Here is a 10,536-nt window from a genome sequence, read left to right on the forward strand (position 1 = left end):
AATAAAAATCTGAAATACAGACACCTATTGTGTTAAATGTAACCATGGTGTGTTAATACTGCACACACATTTTCAGACCTGCTGACATCCCTGCCATCAGAATGGGACACGATTGGCCCCACAGATCATCTAACAACCTGCACCCCCCCCCTCCCCCACACACTGCTTACTGTCTGAAGGTTAGTTACAGGTATAACAAGATTGTGGGATCACTCCTCCCAGACGGGGCCAAGCCGAGGGCCGGATCAGACACTTATGGTCCCCAGAGGACCCCCATTTCCAGTGATAGCGCCACACACAGTCAAGAAATAGGAAGGGTGACTTTCATTGTAAAAGTTTATTTCCAACTTCTATAAATCATTTTGTTTTCAAAATCTGACAAATTACAGAAATGTTCACATTACACAGAAGATAAAATCCCAGAACATAGGGTAAATTCCCAGTAAAGGGGGTACATTCCCAGTACAGGGAGTAAATTTGCAGAACATAGGGTAAATTCCCAGTACAGTGGGTACATTCCCAGTACAGGGGTAAATTCCCAGAACATAGGGTAAATTGCCAGTACAGGGGTAAATTCCCAGAACATAGGGTAAATTCCCAGTACAGGGGTAAATTCCTGGAACATAAGATAAATTCCCAGTACAGGGGTAAATGGGTAAATTCCCAGAACATAGGGTAAATTCCCAGTACAGGGGGTAAATTCCCAGAACATAGGGTAAATTCCCAGTACAGGTGGTAAATTCCCAGAACATAGGGTAAATTCTCAGTACAGGGGGTAAATTCCCAGAACATAGGGTAAATTCTCAGTACAGGGGGTAAATTCCCAGTACAGGGATAAACTCCCAGAACATAGGGTAAATTCTCAGAACATTGGGTAAATTCCCAGTACAGGGGGTAAAGTGCTGCCTGTGATGCTGCTACATAAAACATGGAGTGTTTTTGTATCATTCTGACTGTCCAATCACCCCAATAATCCAACTTTTTAGTTCCATTGAGACCAGATAGTCAATGCTTGATCTACTGGATCCCACCAGTCCCTAATTTACCAGATGTTGTCTCTACTACCCCAGATCTACTGGATCTCGTACTTAACCCATCAAATGGGCATAAACAATTCCTGTACTGGATGCCATTCTCCCACAGCTATTAGAAATCTTTATTACCCTATCAGATCTATCTAGTGAATTTCTGATCTACTGGATCCCATTTCTTCCAGATTATCTATTACCTATATTATATATCCACCTGATATATTGGGTATTATACAGACTGACCCAGTGACTTCCTGATCTCATTTTTTCAATCATTTGGATACCTCACTCTGAAAGATCGATCTGGTGAACTCTGGATCTCCTGGATCCCACAATTGTCTGCTGTGTCAAACATTTCTTATCTGGATCTCCTCGTTACCCATACACGTTTGTTCTATTTGATTCCCAATATATTCCGGGTTCCATGGTGAGATCCCTGGATACACTGGATCTGTTTTCCTGATCTACTAGATCTCAGCATTTCCTGGATGCCCCGTGGCCTTTGGAATTGTCCCCTCATCTATGTTGTTACTGTTCTTCTTTCCCATTGGACGGTTGTCACACTGGATGCGCCCAACTCATTCCCCTGCCAGGAACAGGCGCCACTTTAATAAACGATCTCACATCAAACAAAGCCAAGCGTTCGGCATTTTCCTGAGATTTCCACAGAACAGAGGTGTCACTTCAACCACAGAAAGACTGAGAAAAAGGAGGAATGATTAAAGAGAACCTGTCAGAAGAGGAGTACAGGTGCTGCCCCCAGTGACCAGGTATGGGAGGTGCAGGCTCTGGGCTGTCATCATCATCCTCAGGCTGGAGTTACCATTTGGTGAGTCATTAACAGAAACAAATGGACATCACAAATCCAGAGATCTGATAGGCTGAGATACCCGGCTGGGAGGAAGGATGAAGATGACAGCTTGGAGGATAATTCTCCACACACAGGTCACATTCTGACATGACAGGCATCTATAAGGGCCCTCGGGTTTGCAGGGCCCCATATTACTGACCACATTTTCCTGCATTGCCACACCCAACATTTAGGACCATTACGACAAATTTCCCCTGACACCCTGGCAGTCACCCAGCCCATAACTCAATGCTCCAATGTATTAACTCAAGTCTGTGTGTCCCCGGCACAGGGGGTCTGCGTGATTCCTGAACAGGGGGTCTGCGTTACCCCGGCACAGGGGGTCTGCGTGTCCCCGGCACAAGGGGTCTGTGTTTCCCCGGCATGGGGTCTGCGTGTCCCCGGCACAGGGGGTCTGCGTGATTCCAGAACAGGGGGTCTGCGTTACCCCGGCACAGGGGGTCTGCATGACCCTGGAACAGCGGTGATCTGTGTCTCCATGGCACATGGGAGTTTGCATGTCCCCAGCACATGGGGTCTGCGTGTCCCCGGCACTCAGGGTCTGCGTGTCCCTGGCACAGGGAGTTTGCGTGTCCCCGGCACTCAGGGTTCGTCATTCTGTACATACGGAGCACAAGGCTGGGGGAAATTGCGATAATTATCTTTCACATCCGAATATTTCTTCCCATTTGAACACAAAGATCACATATCAGACAATTGGTTTTATCACAGCAGTTTGGCAATTCTCCATGACGGGGACACAACACAAATTCATGATCAATATGCAATATAATGCAGAGGAGGATCCTCCAGGCCGATCACATCTGACACCATGGAACAGAGATATTCAAAATAAACTTCAACAGGAACTCGGCTATATACAAATCAGCTGTCACCTCCTTTACCTGTATGAGGTGCCAGGAATGTCAGGAATTGCAGCTAACCAGGCCTTAGATGTGGCAGCTGCATTCGTTTTCATTTTTCACCTTGTGATCCTGCCAGTAATACATTTCCTGTCCTAGGGTGACAACCATTAATCACAATATCTATGCAGAACTGGAGTTGTCACCCTGGAATAGGACTACTAAACACCTCCCTTTCTCAGCTATATAACCAGGGGGAGATCCCCCACAAAGGGGACAGTGCAACTGATAAAATGGCAGCACAAACAAGCACAGGAAGTAATCATCAAACAAGTTTCTGGCAGGATCAGCAAACAAAACACTTTCATTGGGAGACAAATAATAGAAGTTGATTAGAAGATGAACCAGGCACTTGGACACTAGGAGGCGCCATGACAGCTCATCGTTCATGGAAGGGCTCAAAGTTCAGGGGGCTTTTTATTGTTCTCTGGGCAGTTTAGATGCCCCTGGGCGGGGCGGAGCTCCTCCTTTAGGATGATTTGTCCCTGGAATTCGATGATCACGTGAGGCACTTTAGTGAACAAACTCGTCTTTGGTGAACACAAAACACAAAATGAAACTCAGAACATTTCCGGATTCATAAAAGTTCAGGATGGAAAATGAAGTGACAACGCAATGGGGGATGGGGACAAGAGTAGCATCTGACATTTCCTACAATTTATAATAGTGATGAGATATCACTGACATATACAGTAGTGCAGTACAATGAGGTCCACGCTCACAAAGCATTGTGGGACAGAGGAAGTGGGAGGAGCTACAATATGGGGGGTATTGAGGGGGTGGGGCAGCTTTAAGAGACCCTCTAAACCTGTCCCAAACCCACTGTGGCTACTGAAGGTTCATAATAACCCTAAATGAAATCTATTAAGAGGAACTCCGCTGTCATTGCTGAGCTCTCCTTGTGATAATTCTGCTTTCCTGAGTCAGAAAGACAACAAATAAGCGTATTAGTTACCTTCACTGGCTACATACTTGTTCCTAGTAAATGACCCAGAAATTCGAAGACTGAAGGTGATTCTAATTTGTTTTGTAGCCCCCAGGGAACCCCACCAAAATATTTCTAACAATCTTGTTATACAATCAGTAATAATGTACAATAATCTGAGCTGTGACCTGTCTGCCCCAGGATGGGGTAAATTATGCCGGTATATTGTGAGATAAATTCCCAAAGTTAGATTAATATATCACAATATTAGCCCCCCCTTCCCTAAACTCTGATTGGTAGACCTCGATAAACAGTTGCTGCATCTACTGCACCCACCATAGTAGAGCTCCCCCTGCTGGTTCATGTCAGCTGGTGACATCTGGAAGATCTCTGGGTCATATCTAGGCTTGGGATCATTATCAACATTTGGAACATTTCAGAAATGACACGGAGCCACTGATAGGCTGTAATGCACTAGTCAGGCCAGGGAAAAAAATGCTAAATTGGACACCGAGGGTACTTTAGGAGACGGTCCAATGGAGGAAGGCGATGGATGGAGTATTCATGTACAAAATTAGGATTAGAGTGGGGGGGGGGCGACCTGAACCTTATTTATTGTTGGGGTGGAGTGAAGGAGGTTAGTGAGCCCTACAAAGATTCCATAAAAATGCACAGCAGAGAGGGGACTCAGAACAGCAGGCATAGTTCAGGGCCCATCTGTCTGGTGGGACCACAAAAAGCTATAAAGACCAAGCAAGGGACCAAATCCCGTCCAAACAAATTCCCATGTAAACTGTGTGCAGCAATGATAAGCAAAATTCTATAAAGACCAATCACAAAGCAGCTTCCAGTGTACAGAGAAAAGCTTGCTTGTGATTGGAGGGTACTGGCTGTTCTACTTCCTGTATATTCTCTACTCATTCAGGCCCCTCCCCTGAGGAGCCATCATTTGGACTTGCTCCTAATTTTACTTTGTCCCGTGACACGGCCTCACCATTGTGTCCCTTTTTTATGGCACATTAACATTGGCACTAAGCTACTCATCGAACAATGAAATATTCACATATTTTTTGCGGTCTGTATCAGGATCACAGTATCAGTAGCGGCATTTCTGCGCCTAACAATTACGCCTTGTACAGGTGAAATGGAGAATAATAAATACTTAGGTATTTACATCAATTGATACTTTGTACAACAAGTAGTCATATCACAGGAGAGTGTTTAGTTTACTCCCCAGTGGGGGGCGCTACACAAGCCCGCTCTGCATGTGTATGTGGAATTGGAAGGGCTGATAGTAGATGGTTTGGCCCTGGGGGATGTAGTAGTTACTGAAGTTCCTGTCACTCATGTAAGGGGCCGGTTGGTAGTAACAAGTCACATTGGCAGCGTTGGGGATGATATTTTGCTCCCCCAGAACTTTCAGCGCCAGAATGGTGATCATGTTCAGCGTTTGCCTGCGCTCGTGTCCCATGAGGCAAACCGTGCTCTCATTCACCACGGAGCGCAGAGTCATCAAATAATCGTATTTACTCTTCTCCTCCCCAATGAAATGGTTGCGTAAATATGATTCGATTTTCCTCTGCTGTTCGGCCACATCGGGAAAGTCGATAAAGAATCGGGAACACATGTAGCGTTCTAAAGATTTCAGCTCGGTCTCGCTGGTTGGTTTGTAGTCCCGTACTAGGAGGTTGGAATATTTCAGAAGCCCGCCCCCGCGGATCTCCTCTGGATTCCTGGTGGCTATCAGTTTACACGTCAGGTGCTCCATTGCTTCATTGAAGTCCCCATACATGCTCTCGGCCACCACGGTTGGGTAAGAATCGGGGATCAGGTCGCCGTCTTTCTCGGCATAAACGTCCAGGATGTTATCCAGGATGATCTGGAAAGAGTCAACGCTGAACTCAAATTGTCTCCGCAAACAATGGACAAACTTCAGCTCGACGTTCTTACCGCTGTTATTGGACAAAGAGATCAAACTCCAGCGGTCGTGGTCGGTGGAGACCTTCACCATCTTCTGGACGTACGCTTCATTCATGGTCAGAGCCGTGATCTTCTCCTTGTTGACGCATTTAGGAAGGAAATCTAGGAGGGAATCCAGGACAATCTCTTTCACTGTCTGGAATGCCGGTTCCCCCGGGAGCTCCACCCCAAAAATGATATCCAGATCCTTGCAGCTGGTCCCGTTGTGCTGCATGAGGATGTGGCTGGCCGTGGAGCCGTTCAGCCGGATGTCCCGTATGGTGATATCCTTCTCTACCAGCTGCTCCTTCACCATGCGGATGATGTCCTTCGGCTTTACCTCCATGGTGGGAAAATTGCCCCGGCCGTGGATTGGAGTGACCTCAGACAGGACCTGGTCAAGGATGGTGATCTGATCCTCTGTCAGGTTGTTGAATCTGCAATCGGATTGGTCGGTCATGGTGGACGGTCAGCGGATCAACTGCAGGAAATAAAAATATTTGGTGAAATCCAAGCGATATGGAGCGAATCTGTTAAATGGCATAAATAGTCAGAGTATGAAGAAGTCTCATCGGGAAATTGTACAATAATGATTGTATGTAAGATCTGAACTGACCAAGGTGCAGGCACAGAATGAACGGGGTGCATGCATAGCACAGATCACTGATTGTCTGCCATCTCTCCGTTCTATCATTGCCCAAAGGAACAAAAGCCCAGCGAGTGAATCGGGAACCAATGGGAACAAAGCCCACTGAACCCCCAGATGTCTGATAATCCAAGGGTATTAGGGTGAAATGTCATTTTATGAAATCTCTGGGACAGGAAGTGAAAAGAATTACACCCGGGATGGGGTGACACCATTATTAACCATTAAAAAGCCGGGAAGTCTCCATGGAATCTGCTGTGCTGGTCGGAGAAATTCAATAAAATCTGCGCCTGCAGCAAAGAAATAGAATTAAAGTTGGTGCCTGCCCTCCGGGACCGATGACAGTATAGAAACAACAGGCTGATCTCCCAGGTGTACGCAGCATAGTTATCTGGATAATTACATGTTAATGAGAGAGGCTGCACAAATCTGTCAGACCTCGGGGCCCCAGGGGCAGCTGGGGCCCACTGGAGAAGATTGAAATACACATAATGGCCGTCCCTATCGGGGGAGTGTAGGCGGGCGGCCCTTCTGCAAATCTCATGAAAGGTGAAACATCTCAACATAAAAACCTGCAGAAAGTGTACATTCACCCACAAATGCCCTATTGCCCCCGAAAATTCACCCACAGATGCCCTATTGCCCCCCAGGGTCAGCCTGCTGTGTGCAGGGGGGGGGGGGGGTGAGACATTCTGTGTATTTTATTCACTTGTTGTATCGCATTGTTCATGATTATTATCACTGATATAGCTGCAAAGTCCACAGGGCAACATTGAACAAGGAGGGGCAATTATTTATTGTGCTGCCATGTGAATGTTACTGGTGGGGGGGCAGTTTGCCATTGCAGATCTCATGCTGCACCCCAATTCTACTGATCACCTTTCTGAGGATAATTGTCTTATTGCAATATTCTCCGGTCTGACCATAAAATATCTAAGCAGAATCTGTGATTATTATTACACGGGATTTATATAGCGCCAACATATTACGCAGCGCTGTACATTAAATAGGGGTGCAAATGACAGACAGATACAGACAGTGACATAAATGTATGAACACCTGGCCACCACACCTATTTATTGTACAGCGATGCATAGTATGTTGGCGCTATATAAATCCTGTGTAATAGAAGCGTGAGGGGCAGGAAAGGCTCTTCACCAATCTGTGAGCACAAGGCTGGGGGGGGCACGATTACCCCTCCCCTGAACCCCATCATGTACAGAGGGGTCTCCATATATTGGGGCATAGGGTGGGCATGATGGTCAGGTGTCCCCAGTTCTCATTCCTTATGTTCTGTTGTCACCAATAATCATTCCCTTTATAAGCTGGCTCTATGGGGCTCCTGATGGGTAACTCAAAGTGCCCCCAGTTGCCCCCTGGACACAGGAAATGTGATTGAGGGGTAAATGTCACTTACCACAGAGGCTGGCGCTGGGTAAAGGCTGCGAGATGAATCCGATGACTCATGTGACAATGCCACCTGGGGGGAGACGCAGAATGGAGACTCAGATAAAGTCACATTATTGTGTCACATCCGTCTCTGCGGGAAACATCCAACATGCAGAACATCAGCCGCTGTCACCAAACCCACTACCTATCCTGGGGCCTCCAGGGCGGCGCTCTCCTCCTCTGCCCAGCACACACACACAGGGGCCCATTAATTGAAGGAGCAGAGACTGACGACCTCCACAATGTTTTCTTGCACATGATTGGATGATTTCACCCTATTTGCAGTGATAAGTGACTACTCCTTTCATAAACTAATAGCACGTTCCATGTTTTTACATCTGCAGCTTCCAGTGAAATATTCCCTGACGATCCTGCCAAGTTCAGGAACTTCCTGGTATAGGGTGACCACGCTCTCAGTGTTGTCACTGCCAGGGAGCAGATGTGTCGTGGGGTCCTGATGGGGACACTGCCCTGTACAAGGTGTCACCCAATGAATGAGACTCCACTCTGTATGGCCTGGAAGCAGCCCAAGTCTCATTCACATGGCGGAAATACAATGTAACAATATTATTCACCATTATCTGGCAGCCACTGCGCCACTCACCAGGCACTGCAGAGCCCGCAATACCAGGGAACTTTTATCTGGTGCTGTCCAATATACAAAGCCGTGTCCTGACCTGGGGTCCCCTGCACCCCCTGCAATTCTATGGTCCCTGCACCCCCTGCCATTCTACGGCCCTTGCACCCCCTGCAATTCTATGGTCCCTGCACCCCCTGCAATTCTATGGTCCCTGCACCCCCTGCCAATCTATGGTCCCTGCACCCCCTGCCATTCTGCCTACTGGGGCCCTGAGCAATTACCCCTTTGACTGTACCCTAAAACCAGCCCTGCTGCCTTCCTTTGAGCCCAGGTCCCCGGAGGTTCTCTTTATGTCGGTGAGATATTTGCATGTTATAGAATTACAATTTCTGGTGTCACCCCCCATCCCCCCACACACCGGTGAATTCCGATTGGCCGGCCTGGCAGAATGAAATGCTAAAAATAAGATATGAGTGTTGGCGTCAGACGCTGCGTCATTCATCGGATTTACAATGAGAAACATTCCTCCGCTGGCTGGAGGGGAATCCTCGGAGCTTTCCGCCCCCTCTAACCCCCCCACTGCCAGAAACTCATTATTTGCCCCAATGGAGGGCACATGTGTATTATAAGCATGAGCAGACATTAGATTGTAAGCTCTTCTGCCTACCATCCCTATCAGTGTACATGGGGTGACCCTGTGATTGTTGGGGCCCCAATAATGTGGGGGGGCCCCTATAGGGGAATATTGATCATTTCTCTGTATATCAGACTATGGGGGTATTCACCTCTTTTTACCCCCAGCTGGTCCCCAGGATCTCCTATTACCCCTCCTTTGGGTCCCTGATGTCTGAGAATGGAGGGGTAAGTAGGGAATAGAGAGGTAAGTAGGGAACGGAGGGGTAAGTAGGGAGCAGAGGGGTAAGTAGGAAACGGAGGGGTAAGTAGGGAACAGAGGGGTTAAATAGGGAATAGAGGGGTAAGTAGGGAATGAGGAGTAAGTAGGGAACAGAGGGGTAAATAGGGAATGGAGGGGTAAGTAGGGAGCAGAGGGGTAAGTAGGGAATGAGGGGTAAGTAGGGAACAGAGGGGTAAGTAGGGAATAAAGGGGTAAGTAGGGAGAGGAGAGGTAAGTAGGGAATGGAGGGGTAAGTAGGGAGTGGAGGGGTAAGTAGGGAACAGAGGGGTAAGTAGGGAGAGGAGGGGTAAGTAGGGAACAGAGGGGTAAGTAGGGAGAGGAAGGGTAAGTAGGAAACAGAGGAGTAAGTAGGGAGTGGAGGGGTAAGTAGGGAACAGAAGGGTAAGTACAGGATTGGGAATTTGGGGGGGGGGTATATTGGGGTCCCATGCAGCCACTTACCTGTGCAGTCTGTGGGCTCCTCCTGTACACAACCAATCTTCTCTGCACTCTGCTCTGTGCTGCTCCCAACCTGCTGATGTCCTCCGCTCTCCCGCCAGGGGGCAGTGCTCCTCTATACCCCTCCACCAGGGGGCAGTGCTCCTCTATACCCCTCCACCAGGGGGCAGTGCTCCTCTATACCCCTCCACCAGGGGGCCGTGGGCCGGGTTCGGTGCTCCGTGGCGGGCTCTGCGGTTCCGTAGCTGAGTAGAGTGAGCTGTCCGCTGAGATCCGGTGCTGAAATATCCCCCCCCCGTGTAGCGTAATACCGGCACCATGGTAACGTGACGTCACTCAGTCAAGGTGGATCAGAGAGAGAAACAGAAGGGGGGGATGGAGAGGGGGAGGGGGGAGCCAGTAGGACTTTCCCCAGACTTCAGCCGTGGCAATTGTTGCTCATCAGACGGGGGGGGGGGGCACAAATATCTGTAACATGGTAATGGGGGGCCCCTTATATTTCAGGGTTCAGTCACACATATCCTCCATCATTCCTTGCTGAGATAATACGAACATGTCTGGATCTAACAAAGCTCATTTTATAAGGAGAAAATATACCCTAAATACCCAGCAATGAGAAATCCTGCCCCTTTATATTACCCCTTACCCCTATAATGTTCCTGGACTTGGTATGTGTATGGGGTATATGTATGTGTATGGGGTATATGTATGGGGTATATGTATGTTTATGGGGTATATGTATGCTCATGGGGTATGGGGTTAATGTATGTGTATGGGGTATTTAGTATATGTATGTGTATGGGTTATATGTTTGTTCAT

The 10,536-nt window shown here is 47.9% G+C and overlaps 1 protein-coding gene across 1 annotated transcript; it reads right to left on the reverse strand.

Moving 5' to 3' along the window:
- Positions 1-658: 658 nt before the first annotated feature.
- On the reverse strand, positions 659-9,910 carry TENT5D (terminal nucleotidyltransferase 5D). Its single transcript, XM_072430738.1, has 3 exons — positions 9,721-9,910; positions 7,752-7,814; positions 659-6,169 (listed from the first exon to the last, which is right to left on the reverse strand). Exon 3 carries the CDS (start codon positions 6,146-6,148, stop codon positions 4,976-4,978), a length of 1,173 nt encoding a protein of 390 aa, XP_072286839.1. The 5' UTR covers positions 6,149-6,169; positions 7,752-7,814; positions 9,721-9,910; the 3' UTR covers positions 659-4,975.
- Between the last annotated feature and the right edge of the window lie 626 nt (positions 9,911-10,536).

Source organism: Pyxicephalus adspersus, chromosome Z (genome assembly GCF_032062135.1).
Source record: "Pyxicephalus adspersus chromosome Z, UCB_Pads_2.0, whole genome shotgun sequence".
Taxonomy (NCBI): Eukaryota; Metazoa; Chordata; class Amphibia; order Anura; family Pyxicephalidae; genus Pyxicephalus; species Pyxicephalus adspersus.

Coding starts and splice junctions, on each gene's coding strand:
- TENT5D (XM_072430738.1), bottom strand. CDS start 6,148: ATGACCGACCAATCCGATTGCAGATTCAACAACCTGACAGAGGATCAG.